The sequence below is a fragment of the Mixophyes fleayi genome, chromosome 12, assembly GCF_038048845.1.
Source record: "Mixophyes fleayi isolate aMixFle1 chromosome 12, aMixFle1.hap1, whole genome shotgun sequence".
Taxonomy (NCBI): Eukaryota; Metazoa; Chordata; class Amphibia; order Anura; family Limnodynastidae; genus Mixophyes; species Mixophyes fleayi.
This window is the reverse complement of record NC_134413.1, coordinates 34,201,306-34,218,957: the sequence shown is the minus strand read 5'-3', so window position 1 is coordinate 34,218,957 and position 17,652 is coordinate 34,201,306. Positions and strand designations below refer to the sequence as shown.

The 17,652-nt window shown below is 40.0% G+C and overlaps 1 protein-coding gene across 1 annotated transcript; it reads left to right on the top strand.

The window, feature by feature from the left end:
* The first annotated feature begins 304 nt into the window (after window positions 1-304).
* On the top strand, window positions 305-16,720 carry PPP2R3C (protein phosphatase 2 regulatory subunit B''gamma). Its single transcript, XM_075192669.1, has 13 exons — window positions 305-362; window positions 2,669-2,787; window positions 4,156-4,260; window positions 5,479-5,591; window positions 6,197-6,294; window positions 6,646-6,716; window positions 7,470-7,602; window positions 8,464-8,519; window positions 8,718-8,793; window positions 8,979-9,115; window positions 9,497-9,634; window positions 11,030-11,089; window positions 16,250-16,720. The coding sequence occupies exons 1-13, from the start codon at window positions 314-316 to the stop codon at window positions 16,436-16,438; spliced, it is 1,344 nt and encodes a 447-aa protein (XP_075048770.1). The 5' UTR covers window positions 305-313; the 3' UTR covers window positions 16,439-16,720.
* The last annotated feature ends 932 nt before the right edge of the window (window positions 16,721-17,652 follow it).

Here is a 17,652-nt window from a genome sequence, read left to right as displayed (position 1 = left end):
AAATTGGAGAGAATGGTTAGTCATGAACTTTAAAGCCGTAAACTAAATACCACTGACACACATTGGCAGCCACCGTTTGGCAATATGAACTCACATTCATTAGATTGCAGATCAGTTCATTAGGAAACCGTGAGATACTGGTTCCTAGTAACTGTAAAGACTGCCTTCTCTGTGGGCTCATCTCAGCTTTTTAGGTTCAACAAAATTAAAAAATTACTCAAAACCTAAATGAGGGAATATGATGGACTGTACAGTGTTTTGGAATGTTGGTGTTTGTTAACTTATGTCTTCTTTGTAGAAAAATCGCCCTAGAATGGACTGGAGAAAAAGTCTGAAAGAAAAACTGGAGAAAGATAACAAAGGTATTATTACAATCTGGTATTTCTAAAGAGCTAACTTTTGACACAGGGATGTAGTTACTAAAAGGTGCTTATGCAAATGAAAATCATAACAAAAGAAAAGAGGGTGCTGCTTGTCAGAACTTGCAGTTTAAAGAAATAGTGACTTATTGTAAATCAATAGAATATATATATTTATTAAAAATCATTAATGAAATACATTTTTATAGACTTAATAGAATAACACACCATTGGATTTAAAAAAAAATTAAAAATAGGGGTTAAATGTGTAAAATAGCCTTAAAGGGTGTATTTTGGTGTCACAATCTTCTCCTCTGGTGCCCAATGGTGGCCCCTTCATACACAGTTTCAGCACTAATAGACTGCTCCCATTTTCTTCTGCGCACTTTGGTTTATATTTCTCTGTATAATTTCCTTAGTTTTACTTTCCTCTTTTCCTTATCACACTCATTACATGCTCTCTTTCCCAGTTGCAGGACTTTTTTGTAGGCTGCACTCACAGTGTGGATTTCCCCTCTTACACAATAAGGCTTTCCTCTAGTCTTCAAACCTTCAAGTGCTCTCTGAAAACCCACCTCTTTAGGCAAGCTTATAAAATTCTTCAACCACACTCTTAACCTTCCTATGGTACCCTATTACCTCACTTTACACAGTGCAGACCTCTGACCAACATTGTTGTGTGACTGGATCATATAGCCCACTAAACAGTTTTTACCTTAGCAATCTGTCTGGACCAATATTTAGTATGTAGCACTTAATTCTCATATATCAAACCTCTATTGTCCTATAGATTGTGAGCAGGGCCCTCTTATCTCTTTCTGTCTGTAATACCCATTATTGTTTTATTACTGTTTTGTTCCCAGTTGTAAAGCACTATGGAAAATGCTGGCACTGTATAAATAAATCATGATGATAAGCACTGTCCTAAACATGTTGTTTGCATTGCGTCCACTTTTTTGTTTTTTTTAATAACTTTATTTATAGAGTACCAGCACACAAGGTATACATACAATGTAGAAAGCCAATGTGAAGCAGTCCTGGCTAAACAATATACACAAAAATGAAGGCAAGTAAAGTGCACATTCAATTAGGAGATCAGAACTGTAACAACATATTATATACCAACTATTGAATGATAAATCAGAGTGTGAGGTTTATTTTTTGTATTGTAATGAGGAAGGGACATAAAGGAGGGGGGCGGGGGACTTAGACAAGACATGGGACTCCCGACAGCAGCGCTCCTTTAATTGAGGAAAGCTGAATCCACATATAGCTTCAAATTAGTCAGATTATAGGAAGAGGGATGAAGTGTCCTGAGGATGAGAGCTGTTATTGTGTGTATTGGGGGATTGTATTGGGGGATAAATAAACCAGTCGCGCCATATTTGGGAGAATTTGTGGGAGTTACTGTTTAGGTATGCCGAACTTGTTTCCATTGATGCCGGAAACCATATTTTGTTGGCGAGGTGTTGTCTAGATAGGGGGGGGGGTCTGACTTTTTCCAGTTTTTAGCCACTGGGCATCTGTCTGCGTTTAGTATTTGTGTGAACAGCTTCTCTGCATATTTATCAAGAGCCTGCAGTGGAGATCCCAAAAAGAAGAACCAGGGACATTTAGTAATTTCAACCTGTGTAACAACACTAATTAAAGCAGCCACATCATCCCAGAACAACGCAGTTTTTGGGCAGGACCATCAGATGTGGAGGAATGATCCCTGTTTGCCAGATCCCCGCCAACATAGGTCAGATGTGGTTCCGTACATTGTTTTCAACCTAGTCGGGACCAGATTTTGTAAGCATTTTCTTTCACTAGAGAGGAGATCGAGATCCTCGAGATCCGCTCTCTGACTGTTGACCAGTATGTCTAGTTTTTTAGTGTAGGTGGCAGTCTTATATTATTAAACTAGATTACATATAACAGCACTCTACTTGTTTTTTTGAAGGACTTTTGGGGGTATATTTACTAAACTGGGTTTAAAAAAAGGGGAGATGTTGCCTATAGCAACCAATCAGATGCTAGCTATCATTTTGTAGAATGCACTAAATAAATGAAAGCTAAAATATGATTGGTTGCTATAGGTAACATCTCCACTTTTTCAAACCCGCAGTTTAGTAAATATACTCCTTGGTATTTTAAGGAACGTCTACCATGGATATTTGAGTTCCATTTGGTAATATTGAATGGTAACTCAGGTAAACATGGATTTAATAGATTTATTTGCACAAAAGATAATCTGCATATACTGTAGTTTAAACTATACTTATAAGTTTACATTTTACCTTTTGACGAGATACCTTTCTGTTTATCAGCCAGAAAAAGTGAGCAAGAGATGAAGGATGAAGAGATGGCAATGTTTACCAACTTTTTCACAGAATGGAAAGGAGGCCAGAAGTCCAATTCCCAAAACATCCCTCGCTTCTACTACAGGGTGCGCAAATTAGTGTATTGCTTGTCCCCAATCATGAAGTGTTTTAGATATGGATAATTACATTTCCAGATGTTTTACATTTTATTTTAACATTAAACCTTTTTTTTATCAAAAGGCTAACGTTGCTTCAAAAATAGAAGCAAACAGCCTACAACTCCTGAAAAATGGAAAGATCCATGTCTTGGAGTGTTACAGCAATTAGCAGCTTTACGCTCCCAATTCAGCTACAATTACAAACAGGCAACATGAGAAAAAGAACATCCCTGTTTACATGATTCTTCCAGTTCTTCATTTTAAGCAAATGGTGCAATTTAACATGAAATGTAAGCAGTTTATACTCCGTTATAGGGGTGCAAAATGTACTTTTTGTGAGGTTTCCCCGGACCCAATGGTAATATGTTACTATGCTCTCGGAATAAATCTCTCAACAAGCACAGTAATAAGGTTGTACAAAATATATGCGTTGCAACGCGCCTACAAATAGCTAAAGATTGGAAGTCCCCACGCCCTCCGAGCCTTCAAAGCATAACCTCTGGGGTTTGGTATATAGCCTCAATGGAATATATCACAAGTCTTCTCCATGACAAAATCCTACATTTTCATAAGATATGGGACCCCTGGTACACCTTCCACCAGTCTCCTATGCCTGCTACTCAGTAATTTGCATTACTTATACTTACCTGGCTTATGTGCCCCTACATTTTCTTATCAGGTCTACTCCTGACACTAAAGCACTCAAAGGACCACGCAAGGGTGGACACCAATCATCTCTAATTTACTAATTATCTTCTCCTTCGAGACTTGTTGACCCCTGAGGGACGGGTGCGCTGGCCGCACCCCCTCTAGAGAACTCACTGAGCCTCTTTTTCTTTTTCCTTCATCCCTTTTCCTTCTTTCTCTTTTTCTTCTTCCCCCTCCCCCTCTTTCCTTCCTCCAGAAGAAAAGAAAACAGAAAAGGGAAAAAAAACATCACGATATATCTCAAATTTATTGAGTTATTATTATTCGATTCTATTGTATCGTATTATATATGACTCGCTATTTTTTCTCTTTTCTCATCTGCTAGTAGTTTTTTGATGAACATAAAGATGGGACCATATGAATGTGTCCGTCAGCTGTCAGTTGTGTGTTGTCTGCAAGGTTTCCATGTGTGGACAAAACTGCAATTTACCTGTGTTAAATGTAGCACCTTTATTCCTGCTGATAAACCCCACCCCTCTTGTACCACACTGTTTTGCCCTGAGATATAGGACATACATAATGTCCACCCTGCTTCGCAGGTATACAGCACTGCTGACCTCCGTTTTTGCAAGTGGGTTTAATGGCAATGTACTTCTATTAATGTCCTCCGCTGTTTGTTCCACATAGTTACCAGCAGAAGATGAGGTGTTACAGCAGAAGTTGCGGGAAGAGTCGAGAGCTGTGTTTCTGCAGAGAAAGAGCAGAGAGTTACTGGACAATGAGGAACTACAGGTGGGAACAGACTTACAGCTGTAACAGTTGACTACAAGATCAAATTGGTCATGTGATGATATCCTAATATCTAATTGGGTTTTGCTTACATAGAATCCACTGCACTCTACAAACTGATGTCAAGATGTAAATGACCATGTACTGTTTATTGAGTACACACAATGCCTGCCTCATTCTCAAACTGTTCATAACAACTTATCAGCTCCAGTAGTGCAAGGAAATTGTGTTGCACTTCCCTTGGTAGTTAGAGTTTTTGTGATTCCAATTGTCATATATGTTTTTAAATGTCACAAAATATTATTTTATGTATTGGATTAATTTCATAGCATTTATTGTATATGATTGTATTCAGTGTTCCTATAGCTTTTCACATGTTTGATCATGCAGAGTTAGTCCTATTTTTTATGAGGGGGGGGGGAATCGGTATTTACCTGCCCATACATGCAGCATTTTCAATGGTCAGTTTGATTGTTTTAGATTAAGCTAACCACAAATCACTATGCAAGTGGTCCAGAACAAGCTTCAGTCCTGGTAACCAACTGATCAGTATAGATCAGATGTTATGGGAAACCTGCAAAATATCAGGATAGCTAAAGGCTACAATCCGCTAGTTTGTGTGGTCATCAGCTATTTACACTAATTGAGAGCCATTGGATTGGTCCATTCCTGAATGCAGCTGGATTTAACCAGTTTGGCTGCAAGCATATATGGCAACATTGTATATAGACCCAGTAATTCAGTAATTAGGCTTTATCGTGCTACGGACAAAACCTTTCTAAACCAGATTGTTTGGGGCATATTCAATTGTCCGTGTTACTTGCAAAAGTAACACGGCGGTAAAACTATTAGCGTTATTACGGTAATTCTAAGCCGGATTTCAGTGAGCTGAAAGCCGGCGTTAAAGGTACCGTAATAACGGTAATTATGCGCACTATTACCGTAATGACGATAATAGTGCGCACGCCGCATTACTTTTCCGAGTAACACGGACAATTTAATATGCCCCTTTGTAGTTAATATATATTAAAGTGTTAGAGTAGTAATGCCTCTGTTATAGAACAGACTAATATTATGTATGTACTCTGTATGCATGTATGTAAGTGCCTGTATGTATCTATGCGTGGGTGTATGTGTGTGTGTGTGTATCTCCAGCCAAAGTCTTTATCAATTCTAGTCCTTTTACTCTTTAATTAAATATCTGCCTATTCTTTTTCTAAGAATCTGTGGTTCCTTCTGGACAAGCATCAGTCACCTCCTATGATTGGTGAGGAGGCAATGATCAACTATACCAACTTCCAGACTGTTGGTGAAAAGGCTGGGCCAAAATGCAAGTAAGTTCAGCTTTTACTAACCCATCCTACTTTAACCGGCAGAGCTCGACAAAATCCAGGTGCCCGATGGTCACGGTGACTAGAAATTATACCCTGACTAGTCTAAAAGGTCCACACAGCCATCCTGAGCCCCTCTATATCTCCTCTGTCCCAGCTGTAGGCGTTGCATGCCCCAGTTGGGTCAGCTGCACTCTGATTCACTGCCAGACCGTCACTCACATACAGTACTGCGGAGGGCACAGTCTCATGAGAGAAACATTATCGAAGTCTCATGTCGTGAGACTTGGTTTAACATCCCAGTACCACACGTGGCTAGAGCTAGCCAGCGTAGAAACAGTCCGCCTTATTACTGCTGGCTGGCCAGCTCTGGGAGCCACATCAGAGACCACACAGAAGGGCAATTAGTCTTTAGAAATTGATGGCTTCTTAGATTTGTTAATGGGTAATTATTTCAGTTGTCATTTGAATTAATTTGTCCTTTATTTTATTCATTTACATTTGTAATTTTGTGCCATGACTGTATTACTAAATTGTAACCTTATAATCTAAACATGCTAAAATGTATTGAGACACATAAATTACAGCCACTTTTTCTTTCTTTGTAGGCATTTTTTTACAGCTAAAGTATTTAGCAAACTTATTCACAATGATCCTTATGGCAGGATATCAATTATGCAGTTTTTCAACTATGTAATGAGAAAAGGTAAGGTGACAGGTGACATAACAGGGCATCCAAACAGCTGCAGATATGTGTGGGTGAGCAGGAGAACCAATCACAGGCTGCAGTCACAGAGGTTGCAGTTTCTGATTGGTTCTCCAGCTCACACATCCTTCCAAGCTATTTTACAGTGTCAAACTTAAATGTTCTGCCACTTAGGGGGCAGTTCAGTATTAAACAATTTCTGGTTGCTAAGAGAGTCCATGTCTCCCTTCTACCAATAGTCAGCAGAGGGTGAAGGGAGAGCTATTGTCTCTACTTGAACTACTACCAGCTTTCCTCAGCTACCTAACTAGTTGTTATAAATGGCACTTATGACAGAATCTTTTCTTACAGTGTGGCTCCACCAGACAAGGATAGGTTTAAGCTTGTATGATGTGGCTGGGCAAGGCTACCTCAGAGAATCGGTATGTACAAGTTGTAGCACTTTTATTTCTTTGTCGAGAGATACTCTCAAATAGATGCAGCATCCATAGGCTGTGTACAAATCTGTAGCCATTTCCTTCTTTTGGCTGCAGCAACTCTTATAAACTATATGGAAGTATTACTCAACATGGTGAAGATGAGGGACGTTAGTCTTCATTTGATCACCAATAAGATACTGATTTGATTCCTTGGTTTGCTTCCTTTTCCTTGTTCTTAGTTTAAAAAACCTAGCCTGTGTTGGAAGAAGACATTTTGCCGGCTGAGCCTAGGGGGTATATTTAGTAAACTGCGGGTTTAAAAGTTTGAGATGTTGCCTATAGTAACCAATCAGATTCTAGCTATCATTTTTCAGAATGTAATAAACAAATGATAACTAGAATCTGATTGGCTGCTATAGGCAACATTTCCACCTTTTAAACCCGCAGTTTTGTAAATACACCCCCAGGAGTCGTGATCATACTGATTCCAAAATTCACTTGGAATTGGTGACATCATTGAGCTTTGATGAGCCTCTGTGAATTTAAAGGCTGTATTCTTATGAAGACTTCTTCAGCCCACAGAATAGCTACCTCAATGTGTGCAAATGAAAGTTTATGAGTCTGTAATGTACATTTAAAATGTCTATTGTATGCACTTGTTGATACAATGTTGAAAGGAACTACAGGTAACAGAAACATTTGTTAAGTGACGCTGATTTGAAGCCCGCGCTTGAAGAAGTTCTTACTCTCTAACAGGATTTGGAGAATTACATCCTTGAGCTTATTCCAACCTTGCCTCAACTGGACGGTTTGGAGAAGTCCTTCTATTCCTTCTATGTCTGCACAGCTGTCCGAAAATTCTTTTTCTTCCTTGATCCTCTAAGGACCGGTAATATAAAACAAGGCTAATTAGAAAATTAGGTAAAATGAGGTGCTAGTTGGAGGTTTTAGCATGCAGTGATGGCAAATGAAGATTACAGTCTGAAAATAGGATGTGTAAATATGACTTAGGTGCAAGTACAGAATAGATTTTAGTCAAATATAACCGTAAAACATGTTTATTGTTTAGAATTTATTTATTTTTTTGCACTGCAACTTACAGAAAATTCCTCGGGCTGTGTGTTAATGATAAAATTATTGCTCTGAGTCGCCTCAGGTTGAGATTGTGCCTTTGTCTTCCAATCTGCTTTGTGATCTTACATATTTCAGATCAGTAGGATCACTATGTATTTAATAAATATTTATGCATCCAGTGATACCGGTAACCAAATGATTCTGGACACAGCTGTCTTTACTAGATAAGTAGATGATGACCTTTTTATTTCATTGAAGATTAGTTTAGGATTCCTGTAGAGGATCAAGGTTAAATCTGTCACAGAACAAGTGCCATTTAACTGCAGCATTGATGAGTTTACCTGTCTGTCTAAAATATTTCTGCACTGCATTAGACCAATTACTTTGGAAAATCCAGATAGATAAAACTTCACAATTAATTTTGCTTTATTGTACTCATGTCAAATTTTGATGTAAATTTATGATAAAATTAATTATGGTGCTTTGTCAACATTACAAATTTGTGGGTATTTTTGTAGATTGTTGTCTGAAAACTTACATATTTTGTGCCCAGAAATTACTTATTTCAGATCTAACTGAAAGAAAACATGGACACTTTTCTTGTATGTATTGTGGTTCTGACACAGATTCAGTTATATTACTAAATTTATAACCTTTTCTATCCGCTTCTTTTTAGGAAAAATAAAAATACAAGATATCCTAGCTTGTAGCTTTTTGGATGATTTACTTGAGGTAAGTGCTTTTATCTGTTCATTTGACTGTAATTGTACTTTTTCCTACTAGAAGTTGGTAGCATGACTTGGTGATCACCTAGTAAAATGATTCTACGTACTAAATATGACCTACATCCCTGAGCTTCCACCACTTCTCTCTCTCTTCACATCTGTTTGTACATCAGCATCTAATATTTAAATTGCCCTATTTTTATAGCTGCGGGATGAAGAACTTTCCAAAGAGAGTCAAGAATCCAACTGGTTTTCTGCTCCTTCTGCACTGAGGGTTTATGGTAATTTAATCTGTTTTTACTAGCTGTTAGGTTTATGTATTGTTGATTGATTGAGTCAATGTTCATGCATTAGTCATCTCTGTAAGATGATGGTATTACATCCAACAAGATGACTTAACGGCAGCCACACATTCTGCGATACCACTTTGGTCTAACATTATTACATTCTGTGTCCTAATACGTAGGGCAGTACCTGAATCTGGATAAGGATCACAATGGGATGCTTAGCAAGGAAGAACTGTCCCGTTATGGTACAGGTACCTTGACCAACATCTTCTTAGACCGAGTCTTCCAGGAATGCCTGACGTACGATGGGGAGATGGTGAGTCTTAACATATTGGCGCTGTGGAACATCTGCCCGGGGTGCAATGTATCTATTTCTAGATTACAAACACATTACATTACAAAGCGTCCTCATTTCTTCTTGGCCTGGGGGTCATGTAAGATTTACAATTATTGTGAGGGTATACTTTCATGAAAGAAGGGGGTGATCTATTAAGCAGTATGTAATGTGTAAAGTGAAAGTACAATGAAGGGTGGGAGAATCTGCTCAAAATTGGAAGGGACAGAAATAGTGAAAGGGATTGTTACAAGTGACATAAAGGTGAGCGTAATACACATCACCAGGATAAAGGGTGTTACTTACTAACCTTTCAGACTTCTATTGAGGATCAGTATCACTTACTAGTATTACCTGTTTCAGGATTATAAGACGTACTTAGACTTTGTCCTGGCATTGGAGAACAGGAAAGAGCCAGCCGCCCTGCAGTATATATTCAAACTTCTGGACATTCAGAACAAAGGCAGCCTGAACGTCTTTTCTCTGAACTACTTCTTCAGGGTATGTCTATACTTACAGATGTCATTAAAACAACATTAGGCTTAACAATCACTTATTTTAAAAAACAATATATTCTTTAGAGGGCTCTTGTGGGAACTCACATGTCTGAGGAGCTTCTTTTATTAAAGAATTTTTTTTTTAATAAACAATCATTCCTCCTTCACCATGATTGTCCACTAGGGGCACTGTTGTGTGTCTATTGCAATTAAGCAGAGAAATAAGATGTAAAGAATGATATATGTACACGAAGGTGTTACTCTAAACATTCATGGGGAGAGCTCTGTTTCCTGTGCACACCAGAGCAGTTTGCAGAAATTCTGTATATATAATTTGTGTCTAAACTCTAATATGTCCTAAATAATGTTTGTAGCTATTTTGTGTTCTTCACAGTGCAGCCAATAATTAACACTTGTGGGCTATACACTGTGGAGACCATGCAGTATATCAGTCCACTAGTATCCTGTGACTAGTAGTCATGACGTGCCTCGTGTCACTGAGATCCCCGTGAGACTGGTAGACAGAGCTCTGGTCATTTTTGATCTATGAAACTAAATGGCTGCCTCCAGTGCATGTAGGTAATATGAGCTCTAGAGACAAGTTTATCTTGCACAATCAAAAAAGGCTAAATAATAAGTTTTAGAAACACATTCCAATTTTTGGGAATGTTTACATATATTTGGGAATATTAAATTCTTTTCATAATTCACTTGTACTGTAGGATATGTGAACATAACATGAGTTAACATAGTGACTTTTGCTATTAGAATGTGTAAAAAAAATAATCATTAACCATATTTGTCTATGCGTTCTCTGCTCACAGCACAGAAAAAAAACATGTGCTGGATGCAAATGCCTTAAAATGTAATGGTTATTAATCTGTGTAGAAAATATTTGTTTGTGAAAAGATCATTTAATCATTGAATGATTTTCACACACACAGAAAGATCTAAATCTGATAAGCTTGATCTATTGAGCAGATGCAATTCTGATCATTCAGGGCCTGATGCTGAGTTAGGAGCAAAGAAAAGGGGCAAATCTGCACTTTTTGCAAAATCATGTTGCATCAGATGGGGAGGTAAATTTAAAATGTGGGGATATATTTATAAGTTGGGGTACAGCATGATATAGATCAACTTTAATTTCAGTGTAAAAATAAAACTATCATGTATTTGTGTGTTACATGTAAATACAGGCAGTATTTACACACACACACACACACACACGGGTGATCATTATTTTGAATAATATTGGCTAAGAACCTTTATGTGCCACACACATTATTTATTGTGTGACAAGTCGTATTTGTAGGCACATTGACATTGTGTGAGAGACTCACTATAACTAGTAAAGACATTTATGTTATTACAACATCTAATATTACTATCTACCTATCAGGCAATTCAGGAGCAAATGAAGATTCATGGCCAGGATCCCGTCACTTTTCAGGATGTAAAGGTAAAGTTGTGATATGTTATCCTTAAATAATAAAGCACTGACATATTGTGTAGCACTGTACATTGTGGGGATCATGACACACATTCTATAGAATGACATGAAGCAGAAGGTAAAGATGGCCCTGCCCAAATTACCTGCAATAAAAGAGGTGCGAGGAAAACGGATACATAAGGTAGCAGAATAACAATCTGCTGGTGGGGGATGTGTACGTGGCTTGTTAAGTGGTTTGTTTACATGTGGCTATTGTAAGTCAGCAGCATTATCAACCCCCCGTAATAAAGCCGACATTGGCGACTGGCAGGTCTGTGCAGTTACCAGTGGCGTGGTATGGAATAAGAAGATATCTTACACCAGTCCGCTTCAGGCTGTCCTTACCACTTATCTCACCTGAGTCTCCATCCTCTTCTGTGTCTAGAGACCGCTGTCCCAGGCACTCTTGTGGATATCTGCCAGCTTAGAGCAGCTGCTTTTATTTAGTATATTCTAATTTTTTCCCAATTTTAGTGTTTAAAATATGGGCCTTTGATGTTATGTTTGTTTAAAATAAATTAGACAAAGCAGAAGCTAGATATGATGATTTTTACTCACCGTAAAATCGATTTATTTTACTCCATTGGGGGACACTGCGAGACTTTGGGGGTCTAGGAGTTTAGGCACTTATCAACTTCTTTGATCTTCATTCTCCTTCCCTACTATGCCCCTCCTCTCCTCTGGGGTTGGGTACGTTTTAACTATTCTGATAAGTCCGACATCGCCAATCCCTACAAAAAAAATCTCTAGGAAGACTAATTTTGGATGTGTGGAAATTCTGGGCCTCACACCAAAGGATGTATGTCTTCCAGACTCAATGATATATGGCTGAGGAAGATAGTCTCCTGGCCTTGATCAGAATCATGCTAACCTCTTGAGAAAAACCCTTGGCCCTGAGAATTAAGGTCTGAATAGTCACGCCGTCAAAGTTAGCCAATTTAAATCATGGCAGAGAAGAGGACCCTGAATGAGAAGATTCAGACGCATTGGCAGTCGGAAGGGGGGATCTTCTGCCAGTTTCAGCATGTCTGAAAACCGAGCCCTCCGAGGCCAATGAGGGGCTACCAGAATAGCGGGGACCCGCTCTTTTTTTAACTTCTTTAGTACCCACGACAGCATGGGTATCAGTGGAAATGGGTACACTAGCCGGAACTGCCATGGAACTGTCATGGCATCCATGAAATGTGCTTTAGGGTCTCGAGACTTTGAGCAGTACAGAGGGACTTAATGGTTTAGTCTTGATGCCATGAGATCGATCTCCGGCATGCCCCAGCCTTCCACAAGGGGGAGAAGACCCGTTTGTTGAGAGACCATTAGCCTGTGTGAACCCTCTGTCTGCTGAGAAAGTCGGCCTCCCAATTGTCCACACCTGGAATGTAAACCGACGATATCTGGGGTAGGTGGCGCTCCGCTCATACTATGATCTTGGCTGCAGGTTCCCCCTTGGTGATTTAGATATGCCATGGCAATGGCATTGTCTGACTGGATCTGAAGAGGCTTTCCTGCCAGAAAACTCTGAGCTTGTTTCAGTGTCTCGTACACCGCTCTGAGTTCCAGGATATTTATTGAGAGAGTGGCCTCCTGGGGGGGGACCAGAAGCCCTGAAATCTTAGGGGTCCTGTTACCCCTCCCCAGCCCAGCAGACTTGCGTCTGTCATAACTAAGGTCCATGGGCCGGTCTGAAGGGTCTGACCCTTTTCCAGATTTTGTCTGGATAACCACCACGCTAGGTAAAGACAAGTGGGTTCTAACAGGCGAATGATCTGCCTGTCTGAATGCTCCTGAGAGCCGGACCACTTTCGAAGAATCTCCTGTTGAAGAGGGCGAGAGTGGAATTGTGCAATGGGCTCGGCCTTGAACACTGAAACTATCATTCCCAAGAGTTTCATGCAGCTGAGGAGAGAGACTTGCTTCCGCACCAGTAGGGTGCTGGTTTTGCGTAAGAGAGCGAGGACCTTGTCCTCCGGTAAATAGACTCTCTGGGTCACTGTGTTGAACATGAGACCCAGGAAGCGCATGCGCTGAGCCAGAAGAAGAGATGATTTGGATAAACCCACAACCGTGCCACAGGGGCGTCCATCCTAGGGGAAGCCTCCCATTTAATGGAGTCTACTGGCGGAAGCAGGTAAAACGATTTAAATCTACCTGGCATCATATACTGTTTATTTGGTCTTTGCCATGCATCGAATACCATCTCCATGATCTGAGAGGATGGTGGAAAAGCAGCCACCTGCGCGTTAGTTTTCTTAAATAGGGAAAACCCTGAAGGGGTCGTTCAGCATAACCTAAAGAATGCCTGATTCCTAGAATGAGGTTATCTACATTCTGGCCGGGGGAAGAATCTATTGAGCTGAGTGAGTCATCTTCCTGCAATTCAAAGTCTACCTCACTCTCTTCTGAGGAATGGTCAGAATCCTCACCGCGGCCCTGAGACGCATCAGAGATTATTCTCTTACTCGTTTGAGGAGGTAAGCAGGCGTTCGTCTTCATGAACTGATTGGGATTGTGAAGATGTGCCTGTCCCTGCTAGTAAATGAGTAGAAGTGTGTGAAACAGAAAACTCACGTACCGCTACAGATCGCATCATCGCCCGGGTGAGCTGCGCCATGGCTGATGTCAGTGACTTAGCCCAGGCCGGTTCTTCCATGACTGCTGCCCACGGCGCTGGAGCGAGTCGCTCTTGGATTTCAGCCTCGCATGCCGTGCAGCGAGCATCGTGCTTAGGCTGTCCAACAGATCATTTACCATTACATTTGGCACAGGTATAATGCAGTGCAGACATAGCAGAGGATCCCTTGTTTTTGGACGTCCCTTCTCAGACATATTTAAAATGTATACAGGTTAAATACAATAAATATACTGTAGATAAACTGTCTTCTAATGTTTAGAAAAGTCTGAGAATTAAAGTCTGACCACGAAGAAAATAACAAAAAAAACTGGTATTACCAAGTCTCAATACCAGGTAAATCCTAGAAAATACACCAATCCCAAGACCCTAAACAATAGTCCTGATTGTGTAACCAGCCTAGTACAGTAATACAAACAATGACACCAGTAGAGGCAGAGCAGAGGAGCAGCACGATGATTTCCGTGTTTCACAATAAAAGATGGCCGCTTCTGAGCCAGGAAGTAGGGAGGACGTCCTTCCTAGAGCCCTCCTTAAAAATGGCTGTCTCTATGAATTGCTGATGCCTTTGTCCGGCAACCAGCGTGCAAAAGCAACTCCCAGGAAGCTGAGGAAGAGAAGAAAGGAAGTTCCGCCTCCAGTGCTTCTTGTAATATGGCTATAAGTATGCCCAGGCTGCGTGTGCTGTAAGCGAGCGAATCGCCGCTTAATGAGTGCGATCGCTGCACTGTCCCCACCGCTGCTCGTTCTCTAGGAGGAGGGGGGCATGCCAGTAGAAGAGGCTGCTATAGCTTCACTCCTGCCCGACTAGCAACTACGGTATACAATTATGCACTCTGGTGCCTAAACATAAATGCTGCCTCTCTAGCAGACTTACATTATCTCCCCCTATTGCTTGTTAGTCTAGGGGATGGACAGGCTGCTGGCAGAGGTGCCAGGTAACAGACACTAGGCTGCTGCTTACCTGCGCTAGGACCCAGAGTGAACGAAGCTGCAGTTTAGTTCACTCCTCTGGGTTTGAGTTTGATCCCTGCGCTGCACCTGTAGAGGAAGGTAAAATAAAAACATGAAAAAAACCACAACTAATACAAGTATAGGCAGGAGCCAATACAGAAGTGACCTATCTCCTAGGCACTTGAAAAAACTGAGTTATCCACAGGAGAGGAGGGGCATAGTAGGGGAGGAGAATGAAGATCAAAGAAGTTGATGAGTGCCTAAACTCCTAGACCCACTACTATACCCCCAATGTCTCGCAGTGTCCCCCAATGGTAGGCAAGAGAAATTTGTATCCTTTCTTATAACACATGTAAAGAAATCACTTACTTTCATCTCTGAGGTGGGGGAACACATGATACATAAAGTAGCGGAATAACCGCTGTAGTTGCTGGTCGGTACAGTGTGGGGGGCTATTGTTCGGCACCAGTATTATCAACCTCCAATAAAAAGGACGCTAATGGTGATGTAGTACGGTTGGAACGAGAAGAGACCACAGATGCACAAAACATGAATCTTAAAACCGCAAGGTGCTGGTAAAAGATATTAACTATGTATACTTAATATCTTTAAATTTACAGGCGATGTAGTTGTATGCTATTCCTAATAGACGGTTTCATGATAGCTGAAGTCATTACACCAGATTCCACCTTTTTATAGGTAGAGGGTGTGTATTAGACTGATATTAAAATACAAGTTAACCCGTGCATGATACTCATGCATTCTTGTCAAATCAAGCTACTTCAGGTGTTAAAAAGGTTCTTGTCATGCATTTGGGGCTAGGCTAGGCCAGGCCTGGCCTCCTCAGGGGAAGAGCGTTACTTCCCGAAGTAAGCGCCCTTTTTTAACGTGGTTTTGTCCACATGTCACCATCTCATCCTTCATCTTCATCGCCACATCCTTAATCTCCATCATCTTATTGTTCTAAAACCTCTCGATACACAACGTTTCTGCTAAACACCTTATCGCTGTGCTCAATCAGTCTTCCTTGAAGGGCAGTATTCATAACCTGCACTTTCACATCACTGCTTCTCCGTACTCGTGAAAATGCCATGACCAAACACAGGCTATGGTAAATAAATACCCACACGGTCAAGAGTTTGAACCCTCAACTGGTAAATTTAGTCTTTACTACCCCTCCCACGGGGGGAAGGGGGGATGATGGAAGTTAACTGACTTCACTATTACAATTTTTTTTGTCAAATAATGTCAGTATACCAAATTTCAGGTCAATTGGATGAGCCCTTTCTGAGAAAATAGTTTTTTCCACACACACACTAACACACGCCGCTAGGCTTATATATATTAGATTGTATTATATCAGTATAGCTCAATTGTTTAAGTTTTAACCTTACTTGTGTCTTGAAGTAGACCTTACAGTAAGATCAAATGTTTATACTTAATACTATAGGAATAGGGAATAGAAAACTGGACAATGACCCAAACAACTAAATGCATACTTGGCGGTTTTGTTTTTATGGACCTATATTGTTACCTTGTCCCAATTCTAGGATGAAATCTTCGACATGGTTAAACCAAAAGACCCTCTGTGCATTACACTCCAGGATCTCATCCAGAGCAGCCAAGGGGATACAGTGTGCAGTATTCTTATTGATCTTAATGGTTTTTGGACCTATGAAAACAGAGAAGTGCTGGTAGCCACTGATGGCGAAAGCCCGGCTGACATTGACGATACATAGACATTTAGACAACCAAAAACTGTCTCCATCTAGATCTGAACTTTAACTCCGGCCAGCACTCAGATATTGATGCAAATAAAACATATAACATTAGAAAGGTTTTATTCTTGACAGAATATTCAATGTAAAGGTTGATGACTTTAGGGCAGAGACGAGGATTGTTATAGTGAAATTCTTTTGTTAATTTACATTGTTTTGTACTTTTTGTAATATATAATAATTTAAAATATTCTGAAACAACTTGTACCAGTACTGTTAAATAATAAAGTATTATCATAAGGATTTTATTATTATCTTTAACTTAAAAAATGGCAATAGACCTGTATAGTTATACACTTCCCATATAGGGCAACTGCTGTAAAAATGTGGTCGGTGTCCAAAACGCTTGTGTTACGTACTTTGAAGTGTCTACATTGTTTTTCTGAAGTTATATTGTCTATGTATTCTATATATGTCTCATCTACTCCTGTCAGTTTCTGTACACCCAGGGGTATATTTACTGAACTGCGGGTTTGAAAAAGTGGAGAAGTTGTCTGTAGCAACCAATCAGATTCTAGCTGTCATTTTGTAGAATGCACTAAATAAATGAAAGCTAGAATCTGATTGGTTGCTATAGGCAACATCTCCATATTTTCAAACCCCATAGTTTAGTAAATATACCCCCAGTGTCTATGGCTTAATGGTGAAAGGGACTGAGAAAAATGTATTTGTTGTAGTAAAGCTTGTTTGTTAAAACTACTTCTCATGCAATCACTTACTGGATTGTGCCATATTTCTGAGAGTTCCAAATTTAGCAACAGGGCACACTATAGCGGTCTGTTAGTAAAAGTAACTCTTGCTACTTGTTTAGTTGAAAGATACTCCAATGTGTAGTTTGTACATGGCTTGAAACAGTTACAGGGTCAGGAAACAAAATGGTATACATTTTAGAAGCTTCCCCCCCCTCCCCTCTAGAAGATATTGTTTTGTCTGCAAAGTATCTGCATTCACAAATAGGTAGGGCGAGGTTGGGAGTGTACAGACAAAAATTGGGTGCAGTGTTGATTTTAGATATGGGGCCATAAGCATTGGACTTGATAATCGTACAAAGTGCGCAAATATCAGTGAGAGTGGGTGAGTTAAGCTGGGTGATTTCTGTAACCATTTTACCAATGACTGAAAGTCCCAATGATCATACATATTCATGTGTACACACTTTACCTTCAGATCTGTGA